This window comes from Cibotium barometz, chromosome 28 (assembly GCF_041138505.1).
Source record: "Cibotium barometz isolate CiBa-2024 chromosome 28, ASM4113850v1, whole genome shotgun sequence".
Classification (NCBI taxonomy): domain Eukaryota; kingdom Viridiplantae; phylum Streptophyta; class Polypodiopsida; order Cyatheales; family Cibotiaceae; genus Cibotium; species Cibotium barometz.
The window spans coordinates 32,140,005-32,162,227 of NC_141073.1; the positions used below are offsets into that span (position 1 = coordinate 32,140,005).

Consider the following 22,223-nt stretch of genomic DNA (forward strand, 5'->3'; position numbering starts at 1 on the left):
GTCTTTCATGGCAAGGTCAAGTTAGCATGGACATGGGAAAGACCCCCACACCATAACAATACAAACTCCTTGATCTAAAAGGAAAAGAATTCCCAACCAATCAAAATAAAGGTGATGCTCAAAAGTAGCTGATATTCGGCACTAAAAACTAGACAAATGTTGGGACTATAACTAAAATATAAATTTTGTCCCTTTGAAAAGGGAAGCAAAGCAAAATTTCAAGCAAGAAAAATACACTGCAAACTAGGCTTTTTTGGACACCAGCAATGCCACAATTTACATACAACAAACAATGGCTTTTTCTACAAAACAATTGCTTTTCATTAGAGTTGAAATTGCAAAACATATGCACCAAAGGGTACTCAAATTGCAAAACATATACATCAAAGGGTACTCAGACACATGTAGTAGAAAAGAAAACGTTGCTAAATACTTAACCAGTGTATTTCTTCATATATTCTAATACTCCTCCTTAACAACCCACAGTCGCAGACACGCCATATCGATTTCTCTGCTTCTGTCAAAAACAAACAGTTGATTTTTTTAACAACATACATGGATCGCAATCCCAAAAAGATGAGATTATTTACACGGGGGTTTATCACATGGAGGCGCATGTTAGAGCACTTCCGGTGCGTCCACGAGGGGATAAAAATGCAGCTGCTTGATGAGCGGCGGGCGACTAGGACTACCACCATTAAGAGGGCTCCCCAGCTGAGAGATGACGAAGGCCTGCTCGCTCATGGAGATGCTAGAAGCCTGATGAATAATCCCTGAGATAAAGCGGCGGCTCGTGACGTTGCTCGCATGATCACTACTATGGTTTTCGAGAGCAGTACAACACTTAACAGCAGTGGGGGGCTCATCAGTAGCAGTGCGAATTAGAGGAGCTTCGCCGTGCTGCTTGCTGGTAAACAGGTCGGGCAAGAAGAAATCGAGGCCGTCCATTTTAGTGATAGATGGCAAGGATGATCGGAATGGAGGATGTTCTGCGGTGTAATAGTGTGCAGACTCTGCAGAGTTGGGTAGTGCTTCCTCTCTTATAAATCTATGGATAGAAGGTGCGCGTGTCGAGAGTCTAGAACAGTCGCCCGCAGCAACGGCCATCAGTTCTGTGGAAAATGGATTTGCCTTTACACGATGGGCCGCGACGGCGGGGGAGGACCTTAGTTCCTTTCTCGCAAAAACAATGGGCGCCCCCAATATATATTTATGCACCCAAAACGTGTTTTTTGTGTGATTAATTAATTAGTTAGTGTGTACAAACCTTGGGTTCAACGCAACAAAATTTTGTTATGTTTATTAAGGTTTTATTGTAAGGTCAAAAATGGAAATGTTATTGTGTTTTCTATTTTTGCTTGCTTTTTATCTATGTTAGCCTCCATTGCTTTCTATTTTTAAAGGTTCAGGTCTTCCATAATGTTTCTTTTTTTGGGCTCATGATTTCCTCCATAATGATTCTTTTTTTGGGCTCATGATTTTCTTTAAAAAGGCAAGAGGGCTCATTCTTTTTCACTTAGACGGGAAAGGTAGGGAGAGAGGGGCACCTTAAGGTATAGGGTATGTATTAATTAAAGCTTTGGCGATAGAAGATGTAAATTTTGTAACCTTAGACTTTACAAGGTTTGTAACCGTATAAAGTCTAAGGTTTATATATATACACTAAAATGGTTTTTTTCTTGTGTTGCATTAATTTTTGTATGGTTCATTTTGTAAGGTTCTTTGTTGAATGAAAGCCCTTTTTTTTTGCATTACACCTTTCATGGTCTACCGTAGCACATGTAATCTACATCTAATTTCGCATTTAAAGTGTCGTACTAAAGGTAACCCTTTTCATCCACATGTATAGTGTATTTGTTATTCTTCTTGCTATCTTCTCCATTCGTGACGTGGTTTGTTACTTTTCGTTCGTTTGCTACTTTTTCTCTCCGTATGCTTGGATTGCTTGCCATTATATGATTACAATTATGGCTATGACAAAGCTCTTTCCTTTTGATTCATGTTGTTATCTATAATACCTATTGGTTTTGTTATCCCATTGTGTTGTTTGTTTTTTGTCTTTTTTGATCACTTTGTTTTTTATCTGAATTTAGAAAGGCATCCTAATCTAAACTCATCTAGGAGAATTCATAAAAATGGGAAATGTGGGAATGTATATTCCATGAATTAACTCCAATTCATAAATAATAAAAAACGTGGAAATATATATTTCATGGATTAACTTCTCAGAACAAAAACCTCAACTATGATGCGTGCCTTAAGACCATTGAGCTTGTTCATTAGTCATTAACGAGAATCTCAAATACCTTCCACCATGGCCTCAAGAGACAAGGGGCCCTTGTGCATCCCCCTAGTTGCTAGGACCATGCATATCTCTTGATTATATGTAGAGCACATCTCCCCCTTCAGGACTATGTTGCACTTCACTTTCATTGCATTTTAATCATAATTCCTACCATAAATTCATGTATGGTGATGGAAATGATGGTGGTTGTTGGAGACGTAGATATTGATATGGTGTTTATTACAAGAAGCACACTTTCATGTTGTTAAATTTCACACAAAGAATGCAAGGACGTGAGCAACTTTTATAGATCAAGATGCAATGCATGGTAAGAGACTTATAAGGTTTTTAAAATACGAAAAAACATTTTTTAAAAGAACTTTAAATGCTGTGAGGAGCTCACAGTAGAGGTCAAGGTTGGTGACCGTGAGCTTAGATAAAAAGGTTGTCTTTATGGCAGAAGGCTTTAGTAAACTTTTAGTAAAAAGGGGTATTATTAACCTCATCAATTATGAAGGTGGAGTAGCATGTGGTATCGCACTAAATGATGTGAGAGGTGCAACCATGCATGACTTTGAAGTGGTGAAGTCCGAAACCCATGAGGTCAAAGTCCGCAACCCATGAGGTCAAAGACATGATATTATAAAGATTTGATAGTATCTTTTTTTATTTCAAAAGCGTATATTTATATTATAAAGCGAGCAAATGCACAATTACAAAATGTTACATTTCTTTTTAGTAGAAGAAGAACAACTTCAGACTTTGAGCTCCTTTGCCGTACGTATGATTTCTCAAACATGTAAGGTTCTTAATATATTTAGCCAGCTTTGTGTCCCTTCTCATGGTATCAACCTCCTCCATGGCTACTTATCCATCCTATTCCAGCAAGTGTTTATGAATTCAGTTGAATCTTGTCCTCAAATTCTTCGTTGGCTTTCCCCATCTACAACATTTTATCAAAGTCATTCTTTGTATACTGTGCTTCAAAAGACTTGATGGTGGCTTTGTTCAACATTTTCATCTACACATGTAATTCACATCTCAGACTAGGAAGGAGCATGTTAGCATTTGCATGGTTAAATAGGAAATTACGATTAATCCAAACAACCCATAAATATTCTATCCAAATTACTATTAAAATTATGGGGACAAGGAAATTTGACATAACGACCAGCAATCATATTGAATAAACAAGCTGAAATCAACTCAGCACTGTTTATATTACTGAATCAGATGAGATACAACAAATGATAAATTCTGACTCAAATGTGGAAGGGACAATCCCCAAAACCTTATCCTAATGCCGAGGAGCGCAATCAGCTCAGATTTGATAATTCATACAATGTTGTCGTGTTAGGCTTAGGCTACATACTCACCTAGCTTTTGTTCATTGTCTTTTCACTCTTGTTTAGTGTCAACAGTATACAAGATAGGCTTTTATAATGGTGTCACATCATTGCAGCATCCTATCAGCTAAATTGTGCTGGTTAGGGCAGTTTTGCAGAATTGTCTCCTAAGAAGATTGTGGCCTGCAATTCCTCCTTTGATGTAGGAATCTCTTTTCACCAAAGAAGCAACACATTTTCAAGGCTTTGAAAACCTTAAAGGTGGTCTGAACTTACATCTTTTAACACCTTTCCTCAAGATCATCAACATCTCTAAACCTTTGTTTAGATAGCTGACTCCATAAAGACCAAGTTCTTACAAGCATCATTTTATTCATATATCTTTACAGGCTGAGGTGGTTAAAGCCTTGTATGTAGCCCTTGTAGAGGAAAGGCTAACTGTATTCTACTTCTTAGAACACCATGAAATGGCTCCTACACCAAGAAAGACGATATTTCCACTGTTGCTTCTTTTGTCCATCAAACAAGCTACATAGTCAGAATCACTAAACCCATGCAGACTTAGTGTGTCACCTATATATAAGATACCCCAATGCTGAGTGCCTTTCAAGTATCTAAGCACTCTTTTAGTTGTAGTAGTCCAATGAGATAATTTGGGGTTCTGCATAAACTGAGCAATACTATTTACTGCAAAATAGAGGTTACACCTAGTGATAGTCAAGTAAATAAGAGAACCAATGAGTTCCACATGTAGCAGAAGGATGACCTGTTTCATCCTTTATCAGCTTCAGATTGGATTCCATTGGTGTAGACATTGGCTTGTAGCTATCCATACCAAACTTCTTGAGAATAGTCTGCAGGTACTTTTGCTAAGAGATGAAGATACCACCTGCTGGTCTTGGCTACTTCAATAAGCAAGGGTATAGTGCTGGTATCCAAGGTCTTTCATCTCAACAAACACAACTGAGAGTTTTGATTTGATAGTTACAACCATAGCTTCATTGCTTACTATCAAAATCAAAATATTTGGATTAAGTTTCTTAATCAAAGTGATTTAACTAAAATAGTAGAGACAAATAGCTATATTAAATGCATCTCTTTTACCTATATTTAGAGGAGAGTGTCTTTAATATGCCATCAATCACGTATTTATAGTCTTTAAATCACCTATTCTTTTGGCGGCACTCTTACCTACTTTAGTACACATTTTCTAAAATAAGCTAATTTTAAATATTTGAATCTCTTTTCTCTTTACTATCTTTTTTCTCTCCTCGCCATCTCTTTCTTTGTCTTTGGATCATTTTTATTTCTATGGTGACTGCAGGGGTTGATCCACACTTAAATAAAAGACACCACATCAACTTGGTACTTGACAAACAATATTGCACGTGGAGACGTTTTGATCACAAATCTCTATATGATGAGGCTGAAGCTCAGATGCTACATGCAAAAGGAAAGAAGCATGTAGATATGTGGGTTCAAGGAGTTCTATAGCCTCTTGACCCATTAACTGGTAAGCCTCCATCATTTAGCACCTTGCATGATCTTGTTTGATTCATTAGAGATGGTAGAGAAGGCTTATTTGGGTATTTCTCAAGATTGAATAATCAAGCTACTATTTTCCATTATCAACACATAAATATGGTTGAAACTATGCTTGGTGTATACAAGAAATATATTAAAGGAGTAGAAGACATCTTGATGTCACAAAATCAATGTGTAAATAAGTTAGAAAAGCTACTTCAGTCATCTCAGGAGAGGTAATAAAGCTTAGACAAACTAACCAAAAATTGGAGGAACATGCACTCCAAAAAAACCAACTAAAAAGCACTCCTTTTGGGGTGAGAGTCAGATCTAGATAGTTTAAAAGTGTTACATGCCTAGCCTGTTGAGATATCGAGCTTGTCTAGTGAGGCGGTGGACACTGATGACCTGCCTGGGGGATAGGCCCCACACTTACACCATTGGCATGGTTGGTGAGATCTTGGGTGATATACGGCCAGTGGGATGACAGGCTGTGTGAGCCATTCTAGAGACTGGCATAGTTATAGCGCCAGCTCATTTAGTTGGGTTCACACTATAAGAACCCTTGTATGTATTGGTTGAGTACCTTTCATATTGTACTCTTATCTTGTATATGGTGTGTTGAGTGTTGAGTGAAGAAGAAGAAGATTTTCAGCCTCTCACCTTGTGTATTCTCTATTAGGGTTTTGTGAGTGTGTGTGTGCTTGCAAGAGCTCAAGCTCTCTTCCCCCCCGCATCTTTTCATGGTATCAGATCCTGGTTCATACTAAGGGCTGAGCTGTAAGCAAGAGAACCACAGGAAGCGGTACGAGGGTAAGAGCTTCAACTACTCTTCCCTATTTGTGTTGGTGCCTACACCCTTGGGAGGAGCTCTACGGGAGGCACCGGCAAACGATCTCTGATTGAGGAGCTTTCTTCGCGGAAGTAAAGCTATAGGGAAACTATACTGTCCTATCAGACCATATTTTTCCGACCGAAAACGCGTTTCGAGCGCGTCTCGACCTCCGTTTTTCAGAAAGCAGGTGATTTCGAGCGCTGCAGGTAAGTCATCGATTCTTTGCAGAAATCTGTTTTAAGAACTGCAGGAAGACAGATTGGCTATGCAGACACTGTGGGTGCTGCAAAGAGGTCAACAATTGCCATTGGGTGTATGTATGCATATTGAAATCACTGGTTGTGACATTTGAGAGTACTACAGTACCGTTGTGCAGAAAATACAGCAGTTTGTGCAGGATAAACCAGAGTGCTGTTTCTAGTAAAATTGTGTGTCTAGCAAGATGTCAAATGATGGCATAACCCAGATTGTGGCTGAGAAGCTTGATAAAAACAACTTCCATGCTTGGAGGTTCAGGTTGACGAATTTCCTGATGGGAAAGGGCTATTGGGACTACATAGAAGGTGAGCATGAAGAGGCACTGGAGATACCGGACATAAATCCGACTGTTTGCAGATGTGAAAGAGTTTAAAGACTGGAACCAAGGAGCCAGGAAAGTTATGTATTGGCTCTCCATTAGTATATAGGACACCATGATTGGGCACATTCAGGATGCCAAGTCCCCCAAGGAGGCGTGGGACACCTTGGTAAAACTCTATGAAACAAATACCAAGGCATGTAAGATACAGTTGAAGAATGAACTTCATACTGTGGAGAAAAAGAGCATGTCTGTGAATGACTATGCATTGAAGATAAAGGGTATCGTGGAATCCCTTGCATCTATTGGTGTGTCAGTAGATGATGATGATAAGGTGGAAGTCTGTCTACGTGGTCTCGGGCCACAATACAAGGCGTTCAAGACGTCTATTCAGACTCGGGAAAACATTCCCAAATTTACAGATTTGGTGTCTATGCTGATTATAGAAGAGAAGAGCTTGGGTGAAGACCAACAGTCTTCACAAAACAAAAACAGTTCAAAGCAGCAGGCCTTCTACACAAGTTCAGGTAGAGGACGAGGTAGAGGAGGCCATGGACGCGATCAAGGAGGTGGCCGAACAGGTAATTAGAATTATGGCCAGCAGCAGCAACAACAACAGTCCCAGAATACACAACAACAACATTAGTCCCAGAATACACAACAACAACAACAGTCCCAGAATACACATCAACAACACACAGGTGGAAGAGGCAAATTCAAAGGCAGGGGGAGTCAAAGAAGACGTGGAAATTGGCAAAGGCAATATAATGATGCACGTGAATGCTTTTATTGTGGTAAGCCTGGACATGTGTAGGCAGAATGTTATAAGAAGCAGGCTGACATGCAAAATGGGAAAGTGCAGCAGAACAACTATGCATCCTCAAGCAGAAACAATGAGGATAATGAAAGGTTGTTTGTTATGCAGCATGTCGTGAATGCCATGTCTGAAAATGTTGAAGCAGCACAAAAAGATGATGTATGGTATGTGGATTCAGGTGCTTCTTCGAACCAGACCAGGTTTTGTGGAAACAGGGGATGACACTGCTCATCCAATTGCCCATGTTGGAGATGTGCCATTGTCTATGCAGGATGGCAACGTGAAGTACCTTGTAGATGTACTTCACGTTCCGAACATAATAAAGAATTTGGTTCTAGTTGGTCAGATGATTGTGCAGGGTTTGCAGGTTTGGTTTTACCCTCATGGTTGTTATGCTGAAGACTTTAAAGACAAGTGCAGGTTGGTTGCAAAAGGCAACAGAGTGGGCAGAATGTTTACGTTGAATGTAGACATGCGTGAAATGAGTGCTGCGATGTTTGTAAATGGTTCAGGAATTGTTGCAGACACAGACATTTGGCATAAAATAATTGGACATGTGAATGTGCAGAGAATGAAGTCTATGCAGACTAAACGAATTGTGACAGGGCTGCCAAAATTTAAAGTGGAAGGTATGCAGAGAATATGTGAAGCATGCCAATTTGGAAAAAGCAAACAAAGCATGTATTTCCACGTAACAGATATGTGAGCAGAAATGCACTAGATGTTGTGCATTCAGATGTATGGGGTCCTACGAAGACCATGTCTATGGGAGGCTGCAGGTATTATGTGACATTCATTGATGACCACATAAGGAAAGTGTGGGTATATTTCATGAAGGAGAAGAGTGAGGTGTTCACTCACTTTCAGAATTTCAGAGTTTTGGTTAAGAAGCAAACAGGGAAATATGTAAAGTGCCTAAGGTTAGATGGAGGGGGAGAGTACTTCTCTAATGAGTTCTCTGAATTTTTGAAGAAGAATGGTATTCGAAGACAATTTACATGCAGATACACTCCGCAGCAAAATGGAGTTGCTGAGTGAAAAAACAGGCACATTGCTGAGATTGCGCGAGCATTGATGGAAGAGAAGAATATGCCGCATAGCTATTGGGATGAGGCTGTTTCTACAACAGTATACATCATGAACAGGACTGCAACTGCAGCCATACATGATGTAACTCCAGAGGAGAGGTTTACTGGCAAAAAACCTGATTTGTCTCATTTGAAAGTTTTTGGATGCATTGCACATGTGCATGTGCCAGATGAGCTGAGAACTAAGCTGGATCCAAAAGATGAAAAATGTGTATTTATTGGATATTCCCTTTAGCAAAAGGGATATAGGTGTTATAACCCTGCTACACGTGAGTTGAGGGTAAGCAGGGATGTTGTCTTTGATGAGATGAGCAGCTGGTATGCTGCTAAAAAAGAAGCTGTTGGGGTTGATGTGAGTGGAAGTGTGGTTGCACAGAATGTAGGTCAGCAATCATAGTCTTTGAGTGGACCAAGAGAGTCCTCATCTAGTGGGTCTGTTGATAGACCATGGAGTGGCAGGCTGCGTCATAATACCAGTCCTGCAAATGTGATTGGAACATCACGTAAAGGAAAAGAGAAAGTGGTTGAGCCCCTTGGTATGCCTGACATTTCTGCACGGCATTCTCATGTTGATGGAGAGTGTAGTTGCTCAGATATGAGCCTTGATGAGCTTGGGATCCCAGCTATGAGAACACCTGGTGTAAAGAAGGCTATGGAAGCCATGAATGAAAAGCTGTGAAGATCTGGGAGAGTGAAAAACCCTGTGCAGCAGAGGTTTACCTATGATGGTTATGTGGCACATCACTATGCATATATGGCAAAAGTTGTGCAGGTTGTTGAGCCCACATGCTTTGATGAGGCTGTTGGAAATGTGTGTTGGGAGAAAGCTATGGATGAGGAGATGGATGCACTAAATGGTAATGAGACTTGGGATTTAGTGCAGTTGCCTGAAGGCAAGAAAGCCATTGGATGCAAGTGGGTGTACAAAGTAAAACATAACAGTGATGGAAGCATAAACAGGTATAAGGCTAGGTTGGTAGCCAAAGGATATGCGCAGACATATGGCATTGATTATGAGGAAACTTTCAGCCCAGTTGCCAAGATGGCAACAGTGAGAGTTGTGATAGCAGTGGTTGCGTCAAAGCAATGGTCTTTACATCAGATGGATGTAAATAATGCATTCTTGCATGGGGATTTGCAAGAAGAGGTGTATATGTTGCAGCCACCTGGTTATGAGGATGTGAGTCACCCCGAGCATGTTTGCAGGTTGAAGAAAGCCTTGTATGGCTTAAAACAAGCACCAAGAGCATGGTTTGACAAGATTTCAGAATATCTTGTCACTATTGGCTTTCATGTAGCCAATGCAAATTTCTCGCTGTATGTGAGACATGGTGATAGAGGGGTTGTGCTTGTTGTCATCTATGTAGCTGACTTGATCATTACGGGGACCATGATGCAGAGATCTTTGATGTAAAGATCTTGCTTAGACAGAAGTTCGAGATGAAGGATCTGGGGGAGCTCAGAAATTTCTTGGGCATTGGGGTGATTAGGTCACCACATGGTATTGGATTACTGCAGAGACAGTATGGCTTGGACATATTGTCCAAGTATGGTATGACAGGCTGTAAGCCTATTTTTCGTGCCATTGGATCAAAATGGCAAGTTGAGTGCAGATTCAGGAGAGATCTTGGAGGATCCTACTATGTATAGGCACATAGTAGGAAGCTTGATCTACATGACGATCACCAGACTAGATTTGAGCTATGCTATTGGGTTGGTGAGTCAGTTCATGCAAATTCCACGGAAGCCGCATTTGGATGCATTGAGACGCATACTGAGGTATGTGAGGTCTACTTTGCATTGTGGACTATTTTATGAGACTGGGATAGAGGTATGTGAACATGGGTACACACATGCTGATTGGGCTGGTAGTATCTCAGATAGAAGATCTACTAGTGGCTTCATGTTTTCTTTGGGGAGTGCTGCTGTGACTTGGAGCAGCAAGAAGCAGCCTATGGTTGCTCTATCCAGTACAGAGGCCGAGTATAGAGGAGCTGCTATGAAAGCATGTGAGGTAGCTTGGTTGAGAAAGCTACTTGCAGATTTGGGTCTATCAGTGGATAGACAAGTTGTCATTTTCTGTGATAACATTAGCAGTATACAATTGGCCAAGAACCCAGTTTTTCATGCTCGCATGAAGCATATAGACGTCCACTACCATTTTGTCAGAGAGAAGGTCTTGGCAGGAGACCTTGACCTTGTTTATGTCAGCACACAGGATCAGGTAGCTGACATCTTCACCAAAGCATTGGGTACAGAGAAGCTCCGCAGATTCAGGGCTTCACTTTTTGGTGTACATGAGATGGAGTTGAGCTCGAGGGGGAGTGTTGAGATATCGAGCTCGTCTAGTGAGGCGGTGGACACTGATGACCCGCCTGGGGGATAGGCCCCACACTTACACCACTGGCATGGTTGGTGAGATCTTGGGTGATATGCGGCCAGTGGGATGACAGGCTGTCTGACAGTCATTCTAGAGACTGGCATAGTTATATCGCTAGCTCATTTAGTTGGGTTCACACTATAGAGAACCCTTGTACGTATTGGTTGAGTACCTTTCATATTGTGTGTACGCTTATCTTGTATATGGTGTGTTGAGTGTTGAGTGAAGAAGAAGAAGATTTTCAGCCTCTCACCTTGTGTGTTCTCTAGTAGGGTTTTGTGAGTGTGTGTGTGCTTGCAAGAGCTCAAGCTCTCTTCCCCCCTGCATCTTTTCATAGCCACACATGGGGGTGCTAAGAAGAAACGGATGAGGCTTGCTTGAAGCTACAGGAATAGTATAGGAGGTTTTTGTTTGGATAATCTTGTAGATAGAATTTCTATAATCAAATCTTGTATAAAAAACAATGACATGACTGAAATGCTCAAGCTCTCACAGTGTGCATGGCTTCGAAGGAAGGTAGTCAAGGAAGTTTGCAATCACTTTCTTGACTTGGTCAAGCCTGATGAGGTGGTGGAGGCATGTGGAAAGGTTTCAATAAGTAGAAAGGGATATAAATCCATATCAAAGGTACTTATCCAAGGTATGAATCCTCATCGTCTTTGTGTGTTTGGCTTACCCTGACCACATACCATAGCAATGGCCTAACACCAACAAAATTTGGCTATTCCAGGGTGGTTCATAGGTGAATACAAACACATTGATGGTTTAATGACTATAGAGAAGCCAAAAAAAAGAGAGAAAATAAATCAATATTTAAGTATGACATGTATAATAACATATTTGCAGATGTTAGAAGGGTCCAATCAACCATGGCAAAGTTCTATCAGTGCACAATAGAGGATTGTGAGGGTAATCTTATTTTATGTTATCAAGCTTGATGAGGCACAAAATCTCAAACATAAAAAATTAGAAAGAATCAGTATAGGGTTGATGAACAAAGCTTTAAATTATGCCCAAGGTAAGGAAGATAAGCTATTACATAGCGCACAGTCAGAGATGGAACTATGGTACATAGGGGCAACTACAGTGCCAGATGAAAGCCATGATACTCTCAAATGGTTGTTTTGGCACATAGAAATTCCAAGCGTTATTGATGCTTAGAATAAAGGTGAGATGCTTGTGGTGGATGGGGTAGAAAACTTTATAGTTTAGTGGCACATGAGTGTTGACTTAAAAGAATGTATGGGGTGTGTGGTGGTCCTAGATGTGCAAACCCATTCCTCTATTGCATGGTAGTCATAAACGGTCTGGATCGGTATAACCCATGCCTCTATTGCATGGTAGTCATAAACACTCTGGATTGGTATAACCCTATAATGGACTGTACAAAGCCTCCATCCAGAGACATGACGACAAAGCAAGTAACTGGTGATAAAGACCAGACCAAGGCTAAAGGGAAATTAAAGACCAGGACCAAGGAAAAGTTTTAAAAAAAGTTGAATTGAAGGGTGAACCATGTATTGTGCCTGAGGATCCTAATTGGAATCCCATAATTCTTATAAGGCTAGAGAGAGTTCACATTTGTACTTTACATGCAAAAATTAGAATACTGGATAAGCTATTAAAGATTCATCTTAACTATGCTCATTCCATTTTTCCATCAGAGCTATCGGATGTATGTTCAGAGCAATGTGAGATTTTACTCTCTAGCATGGGCTTTCATGGTGGACATGTGCAACTTAAAAAGAATGACAAGAAATCAGGTAGCATTGGTGATATTTTGGGAGATGTATCAATGGGAGGAGCCAAAGCTAGGGCGGTTCTTATCAAACTATGAAAACAAACAAGTTACATCAGTATGGGGATGCTAGAAATCTCTATGCGAGCACAGAACTAACCAAGCTAGTGATCCAAGGATGACAAAGCTTCGTATGAGGGTTTGGATAGAGCTTGATAATTTTAAAAAACTCTTACGTAAGCAAATGAATGAAGGCAATTACGTAAGTCAGTTTGAAACATCAATCAAGACGCTTATGGAAGCAATTGTAGCTGCCTAGGGGAACAAGGACATAACCTCCTACCCTAGTAAAAGTTTTTTCTTCATGTAATTCTTACATTGACTAATTAATATGATATAAAATGATTATTGATATGTTTTTTTATATGTGAAGCATATTTTATTTGCACATGTCCCATAATTTGTGAGGAACCAAGGGCCTCTTGCTACATGGAATACTCAAGGCATGGAAAAATCGCACTTTGCCGCATGTATCAACTATTTTTGTACAACTCGACATGGTGGTGGAGAAACAAAAACAAATGCACTAAGAGAACTTTTCAACACTACCGAAGGCAAATGCAATGATGTAATGAAATTCTAAAAAATTAGGTTAGTTTATAGGACACAAATATAGTCACTGTTATGAACATCAATATATTATAAAGACTCATCATGCTAAAGACAGCATATCTTTATGCAGAATGGTGATTGAAAGGAGAAAAATTTAAAGTGATGCAAATTTTAATAAAAATTATTCTCAATACAAGTAGGAAATGACTTTTAAAAAAGCCTTCTTTTTCAATTGTTTGTCTTCCTCAAAGAGACTCCCCTCGTTTTCGGGGTTTTCTTTAGGCAGTTGTTTACCCTTATCTTTGGATAATTGTTTAGCCTCATCTTCTTCAGGTAGTTTGCCTCTATAGCTTAATAGATTTTAGGTTGATATCCTCCAAGATCATGGGTACACCTTCAATACAATGGCACTATCATTTGTCAATGCATAGAAAGCTTGCATTTCCTCTTCATATACTCCTTGAAGTGTTCAATCAGTGAACTCATTTCAAATCTTACATTGAAGCATTCGCTATAGCACTCAAACAAATCTTTTACACCTACAAGCTGTAGGAAGTCAAGAAGTCTCTCTGCTGGGTTTTCCTTTGTCATAGGAACACCTTCATCACTTGAACCCATCTCTATGTAGTAAACTTTGGATCCAACCAACAACACCTCTAAATAACCCTGGTAGAGTGTAGCTTAGGAGCACACAATCGAAGCTAAGATTTTAATAGCTACTACTATGGAGAGTTGGAAAGACGGTGCGATTACTGTAATTTATTAGGATCCCTCTATTTGTGCCATTTTTCTACCATTGATGGAGAAGTATACGAGACACAAAAATGCTCCTAGGTGTAGCTGAGGGGGTAGGTGGGATAACCACGTAGAAATTGGCTGTCAACAACACCTTTAAACAACCCTCAAAGGGTGTAGCTTATGATCACACAATAGAAGCTAAGCTTTTGGTAGCTAAGGAGAGTGTCGGAAAGACGGCGCGATTACTGCAATCCAATCAATCAGGATCCTCGTATTTGTGCCGTTTTTCTACCGTTGAGGGGGTAGGTGGGACAAACAAGTAGAATTGTGTGGAACAATGAGCACCTCTGAGAGGCAGATTTGTTTTATAAATGAACTAGATATTTATAGCACCTTGAGGCCACATGATGGCAATGATACGGATACCACATATTCATATAACAAACAATTACAGGTCACAGATATCATAACTCAAAATTTCCATTCAATCCTTGTTTTCCACAAAACACTCTGGACTCTCCATTGAGACTAGCTGGTCAGCACAACGAGATCCAACAGTAACAATTTACAATAATTTTCTCGTCATCCTTCATATATACAATATATCTTCCACGACATATGCATGGGTGTCCTAAGCACCGCGAGCCCGTGATCGTTTGGGCTTAGAACCCTCCAGGATCCTCCTTAGGTGTCCTGGCACTTCACTCAGGGACCGCTTCATCGGCCCTTGCCCATCGTACTGGAAGCACACCATTTTACACCATACCCAGGCTGGTCAAGACTGGGCAAGTTTTTGCCGCATGAGCCGTCCTTTGAACACTCCCCTCCAGCTGTTGCAACCGAACTTCCCTTATAAAACACATATGCGAAATGCTCTCTCCAGCATTCTGGCGTAAGACAGTCCTTTAAGAAAACAGGGTTTCTATGTAAGTTTTCATTTTTGATTTTCTTTTTGAATACAATGGTATCTATTGAATCCATGTCCCAATACTTCTAGATCATAGGTTTGGATTCCCAAGCAGAATTCCTTGAATTCTGTAATCTTGATCCTCAGATCATTAAAATCAAAGGTCTCAACTTAGTTTCAGATTCAGTGGGTGATTTGAGTGTAGTTTACTGGACTGGTCACATGGTCTTTTCTTGAAACTGACGAAGGAAATTGAGTCTTGGTCATAGTCTGATGATTCAGGGATTGAATCGGGAAAGTTATCCTGAACTAACTTTCTCGAAAGGTAATAATTCAATTACTCTTTTTCTGAATTTCGTTCATTGAATATTTACTTACAGATTTCTGAATTCTATATGCATTTATTTATACATAAATCCAATTTAGTAGGAATTACACTTTTAGCATAAAAGAATTTCTCTTATGCATCTTCCCATGCATAAAAATTAAATCCAATGACAATAACTCTTTTAAAATAAAAACTTTCTTTTATGCATCTATTCAATTCTGATGAAAGTCACACTTTTATAATAAAACAATTTCTTTTATGCATCTAATTTATGCATAAAATCCATTTATGATGAAAGTCACACTTTTAATATTAAAAAATTTTCTTTTATGCATCTACTTATGCATAAAAATCCATTTATGATGAAAATCACACTTTTAATATAAAAATTTCTTTTATGCATCTACTTATGCATAAAAATCTATTTATGATTAAAATCACATTTTTAATGTAAAAATTTCTTTTATTCATCTACTTATGCATAAAAATCCATTTATGATGAAAGCAATACTTTTATAATCAAAATAAAAATTTCAATATGCATCCTTCTATGCATAGAAATTAATTCTAAGGAAAATAACACTTTTATAATAAAATATTTGTAGTATGCATTTTTTTATGCCTAGAATGAAAATATCACTTTAAGAATACACATACGAAGGAGATTACTCTTTTTGAATACTAAAGGATAAAATTTAATTGACATAATTTTAGAGAAATTTTGCCATAACCTCCTTTGTATGGCTGACCATTTTTCAATTTATATCTCTCTAAAATTTATTAGAATTTCACTAAGAGTATTTAAACCATTCTAATGTAAACATTTTCTACTTATTTAAGAGAAACATTTTCTACTTATTTAAGAGAAACATTATGAAAAACTTGATTCTAAAACTTATTAGAATTTCACTAAGAGTATTTAAACCATTCTAATGTAAACATTTTTTACTTATTTAAGAGAAACATTATGAAAAACTTGATTCCAACCAATAATCATTCATCTAGGATAAAGAAGGGTTGGATTTATTAAAGAAGAGAGGGGAATGCCTTTTTTCAATGAGGCATAACATCATTATTCAATTTTAAGAAGACAAAAATCATAAAAACCATAAAATGAATAGAAAAGAGAGAATCTCCAACTTACAAGGAGAATTTGAGAGCTTTCCTTTGGCTTGATGGCTTGAGGGATCTTCTCTTGTTCGAAACAAGAGTGGCCACCAATCTTTAGAAGAGGGAAAAGTTAAAAACTAATGAATTATGAGTAAATTCACAGTTTTTGGCTCTTGGGAGAAGTAGAGTAACAGTGCATAAAACACTATTGAGTTTCAACAAGGGGGAGGCTTCTATTTATAGGAAAAAGTGAGCTTCTAACCAAGCAAACTGATTCTAGAATTTTCCAGATCAGTTTGGTCAATTTTTGACCATTTTTAGGTCAGTTTAGCTTACTTTTTGGAGCTAGACTTGAATTAGGAGAGAGGAGAGATGAAATATCTCAATTTTTGAATTTTAAAACTCCACCACACATGTGAAGGAGGTGTCTCCTTCATGAGGGGGGAATTCCCATTGTTAGGTGTCAAAAATGCATCATTTCCTCTAAATATCTCTTCTTTTTTAACTAATATCCTTTTCCTTAGTCAACTCTTCATCTTATGTGAGTATTTTCTCATTTTTGAGGGATTTTCTTTATTTCTTCCATTTATCTCCTCCACACATTTGGATGAATCTGATTGGCCCTTTAGAACCTTAATTTAAAATTTTTCGAAAATCTACACCCCTAGGATAAGGCCTCATGAATAGATTATACTTGATTTCTAATGCACCTTCTGAAAATCTTTTTGAACTTCTGTTTTGGGGAAACTTATTTTAATAAGAAGAGATATTTTTCCATCCAAAAATATTCAAAATCTGAATATTCTCTCTCTAGAATATTTTCTCTCTCTAGGTCAAAACAGGTAGAAACGAGATCTTTTATATTTTTAAAGAGGGATTTGATTAAAGGGGAAGATGCTGGACATCTTGAGAGGCTGGGGAGGAATCTTACACCCAAGATCAGCATGCATGGCATCAAAAGTCCTAATGAATGTCTTTAAAGGTTTTTGCTTAATGCTTGTTGACGGATAAACATCTATCACAGGGTGAAAGCATGGTACAATGTACCCATTTAGTAGTGTTTTTGGTAAAAATTTGACAGGTACTCAGCATACTTTTAGTACTAAATAAAGATCCATGTGGCAAGAAAATTTAGAACTCAAAAAATAGAGATCCTCCCGCAATTCAAAATTTTTTGAACGTGCATGGTAATTCGCTCTCTGACTTCATTGAGTGCTTGATCTTCCTCGATTTGTGTTATTCTTGTTTATCAGAAGCTCTCTCCTACTCTGCCACTACCACGCTTCTGCCCCTCTCTCTCCTCTCTGCCTCTCCCATGCCTCGCTTGTTCTCTCTTTGATATCTCATTTGTATGGAACATTCAACTGAGCCATGTGTGTCCGCGGGATCATCAGGTGGATATTCAAAGTGCTCCGATAGGAACAAGCATGGTCTTGCATTGTCTATAGTGCACTACTTCCTCAATGTTACTAACAGTTTTGATAGAGAAGGACGTTACTAGCAGTTTTGATAGAGAAGGACGATAAAAAATTCTTGGTAGGATTTTACGACATCCAGAACTATAAGAAATTGTGAAGATGACAGTGTTTCCTAACCAGATGATTTCGAAGGCAATTGTAGAGAACATAAAGACATCACTGAGCATGGTCAAAGGCATGGAAAGTGCAGATAAGCTCGCTGTAAAGAGAGTAGCACTTCACATGGTTGCTAACACTGTGACAAAAAAACAATACATTGATAGGAGAGTTGCTAAAGCCCTTGGTATCCAACCAAGAAATTTGAAGAAACATCACGCTGATGTACAAGCTAAACAGTTTAAATGGGTGGTAGAAGGTCCCAAATGTAGGAATGATTGTCTAAGTGAAGAGGTTGTTCACTCTTTCATTCAATTTTTGAAAAGCAACACAAGGGTGTCTCCAAACAAGAAGGATGTCTGCAGCAAAGCAGAGGCGACGGATAAGTTGAAAAAACTATTTCTAGAGTTCATCCCAGCCATTACTTGGAGCTTACTGAGGTATATCTACATCATTATTTTTTTCTTAGGAAAGGAAATTTGGCTCCTTAAATTGATATCCAAGTGTAGACAAAATCTTGCATTAGAAGAGATACATCAATCAAAACTCCCTTCAGCACGCACCACCTAAACTAATAATTGGCCAAGTTTTGCTTTCTGCTTCTACCAAAGGGAGTCAAGGGCACTATCTACTTCATTATTATCTTCAACATGATATTACCTCTTTGATCTTCTCTGAATTATTTAGATTATTAGTACGATTAGTACTAATAGTACTAGCAGTATCAACACTTAAACTACTAAAACTACTATTGGTAGTATCAGAGTTCATACTTAAAAACTCTTGATTTTGTCAATTTTTTGTTCTAGTTATGTAGGCAGAATTCTTCATGAACTTCAAAGAACAACATCCCTCCATTAACATCGGCTTTTTTGCTTTTCAGAGCGCCTGAAGCCTTATTTTGTTAGAAAACTCAAGGAGAGAAACACGTGCTGTTGTGTTTACCATACAAGAATTGATTTAATGCGGCTTGCTATGAATTCCATGAGGACCAATACAAAATCATTACATGGAGATGCATGTGATTGCTTGTGTATGAGGAGGAAAAGTGCAATGCCTATGTAGCCACCTATTCTTCAGTGTTAGAATTGTGGAGGTAAATAGTATGCCCAAAGAAAGAGTCAGTTGAAGGGGGAAAGGTTGCATGCTTACTGCAAATGTGTAAGAACTATCCGAAACCTTTTTTTTGTCCTCATGAGCTTGATGTAGCAAATCAAGAACTGGTAAAGTGGAAGACTTATGAGTATGTCACCAGAGGACATAGGAAAAGGTCAAAGAAGGAAACGCATAAACAAGTCTACAAGGAGACACCTGCAAAAGACATTATCCCACTGTTTTTATAGCATTTGAATGTGTTCATCCCCCATAACTTTCGAAGTTACTAGGAGAATTCTCAATTCAAAGAATGCTTGAAGAATTTGCAAGATGATGTGGGTGGTGATGTCTGTTGTGACTTTGTTGAGAATTATACCTTCAAGGTGTAGAACAAAATCCAATCCATGCATTAGTATAGTGACCAATGTACAATATTGGTACAAATTTACTATTGGAAGGAGGATGGAAATTTAAAGAAGCAGTACATCTTTTATATTTCAGATGATAAACAGCATGACACATTGTTTGTTCAACATTGTTTTAAGCTTCATTATCAACGTCTTCTGTCTCAAGGACTGAAGTTTACAAGGCACTGGGTTTGGTCGGATACAGAAGCATCTCAATTTAAGGCAACACAACCATTTTACTTCATTGCAAGGTGTGTGTTGGTTTGTGTTACTATGTTAGTACTCTGTGTTAGTCTGTGGTAGTACTCTATGCTAGTTTGTGTTAGTTTGTGTTAGTACTCTATGTACTATGTGTAAGTAATATGTTAGTCTGTGTTGCTCTGTGTTAGTACTATGTTAGTACTCTGTGTTAGTCTGTGTGGTGGTGATAGTACTCTGTGCTAGTCCGTGTTAGTACTATGTTAGTACTCTGTGTTAGTACTATGTTAGTACTCTGTGTCAGTTTGTGTTAGTCTGTGTTAGTACTATGTTAGTACTATGTTAGTACTCTGTGTTAGTTTATGTTAGTACTATGTTAGTTTGTGTTGCTCTGTGTTAGTACTATGTTAGTACTCTGTGTTAGTCTGTGGTAGTACTCTGTGTTAGTTTGTGGTAGTACTCTATGTTAGTTTGTGTTAGTCTATAACACCATATTGGGGAATATGGGAATTTCCCACAAGTTTGGGACACGTGGTCAAAAGTTTGGATTAACCATAACTTGAACACCACTAATCCAAAATGAGCGCTTTATAGCTCAATAGATTCCATTTTTCAAGCGCTTTCCAACGATAGGTCATATGATAGGGTTTTGAGAAACTTATAAACATGTTATCCATGTCCCCTTTTTTAAGTATTCAAAAACGGGAATTGGAAAATTCCCAAATTCACTAATATGGTGTTCTATGGTAGTACTCTATGTTAGTACTACATTAGTACTCTGTGTTAGTTTGTGTTAGTCTCTGTGGTGGTAGTACTCTGTGCTAGTCTGTGTTAGTCTGTGTTAGTACTCTATGTTAGTTTGTGTTAGTACTATTTTAGCATAGTCTCTGTATGTAAAAAATCAGTATTGTTCTGTGTTAGTCTATGGTAGTACTCTATGTTAGTACTATGTTAGTACTCTGTGTTAGTTTATGTTAGTTTGTGTTAGCTTGTGGTAGTACTTTGTGCTAGTTTGGTCTGTGTTAGTACTATGTTAGTACTCTGTGTTAGTTTGTGTTAGTACTATTTTAGCACAGTCTCTATATGTAAAAAATCACTATTATTCTGCAATCAATAAAATTTTATTATTTTGGTTATTACAGGTACTATTCACTAACCAACAGTCAAATGCTATGGAACTACTTTGGTACTAGGCATGGTAAGCGAGAGCATGATGGTGCAGGTGTTGTGATAAACTGTGCTCTAACAGTTGAGCAATTATGTAAGATTCCTTCCTTGAGCTTTTGAGGTGTATAGGTGTAAGAACCTCCCCTTCTGTTCTTGTAATTATTCCCCTCTCTGAAATAGAAGAAAGATCATGTTTTACCCTGTTTTGGCTTGGAGAGAGAAAATATCTAGAGAGAGATAGTCTAAATTGAGATATTTTTGGATATAAAAATCCTCCTAGTGTGTCTAAAATGGTTTCCCCTGAAATAGAAATTCAAAAAGAACTTTCCAATGCGCATTTGGAATTAATTGAAAATGTGTATAAAGGACCTTAGCCTAAGGGTCTAGATTTTCAGAAATTTTTGGATTATGGCCCAATTAAGGTTCCTATGGACCAATAGGATCAATCCAAGTGTGGGGAGAAGATAAATCCAATGAATAAAAAAAAAATACCCAAAAATGAGTAAATTCCCACATAAGATGAAGAGTTGACTGAGTACAAGGTTTATTAGTTAAAAACTATGAGATATTACTAAAAAAATGAGATATTTTGGTATAATGATACATTTTTGACACCTTGGTAAGGAGGGGGGGATACTTCAAGGAGGTGCCTATTTCACACATGTGGTGGAGTTTTTAACTCAAAAAAATTGTGATATTTTTATCTCTCCTCTCTCCTGAGATCAAACCAAATCAAAAGGCAGCCAAACTAGGTCCAAATCTTATCCAAATTCAGCCAAACTGAACTTGGAAAATTCTAGAACCTAGTTGGACTTGGTTAGAGGCCTCCCTCTTCTATAAATAGATCCTTAGTCTTTTGTAAAAAAATCTGTGAACTATACCATGCCAGTATTACATTAAAATAATGATATTTTCTATTATCCCTTTAAAATCGTCTACTTTTGGAGAGAGTGGAGCCTCTCTCTCTCTCTCTCTCTTCAACCATCCTTGGAGCTTTCCTTTCAACACACTAACCAATTGATTGGTTGGGGGCTTCTTCTAAGATAGAGAAGCAAGCAAAAACAAGAGGTAAAGTGTAATTTTATGGTTTTTCTCTACTATTCTCAATGTTTTCACTTCTCAACCCCTCTCAAGCTTGAGAAGTTTCTAAATTAAGTGTTTATAATGCAAATCAAGCTTTTCTTAAGAGTTGTAATGAATAATTAAGAAAAGTTTACATTTATGCTTAGGATGCTTTTTATGTTTATCTCTCCCCCCCCCAAAGAATGGTCATTCCTATGACCAATTCTCTATTCAATTGATGCTTCTCATGGAGAAATTATCAATTCACAAATCAAACTCTAGGCTTGTGACGCTAGAGGTTAAGAAAATGGTTTTTTATACTTATATGCTAGTAAATTATGGTAATCTTATGAGTTAAGTCCATAAATTGGATTTAAGGTTAAAAGATAGTTATACTATCATAATTACATTACTAAGTCTTATTCTTTCCAAAAAT

General features: G+C 38.1%; 1 protein-coding gene across 1 annotated transcript; it reads right to left on the reverse strand.

The window, feature by feature from the left end:
* Positions 1–305: 305 nt before the first annotated feature.
* LOC147622750 (uncharacterized) lies at positions 306–1,126 on the reverse strand. Its single transcript, XM_086822690.1, has 2 exons — positions 591–1,126; positions 306–517 (listed from the first exon to the last, which is right to left on the reverse strand). Exon 1 carries the CDS (start codon positions 1,105–1,107, stop codon positions 619–621), a length of 489 nt encoding a protein of 162 aa, XP_086678816.1. The 5' UTR covers positions 1,108–1,126; the 3' UTR covers positions 306–517; positions 591–618.
* Between the last annotated feature and the right edge of the window lie 21,097 nt (positions 1,127–22,223).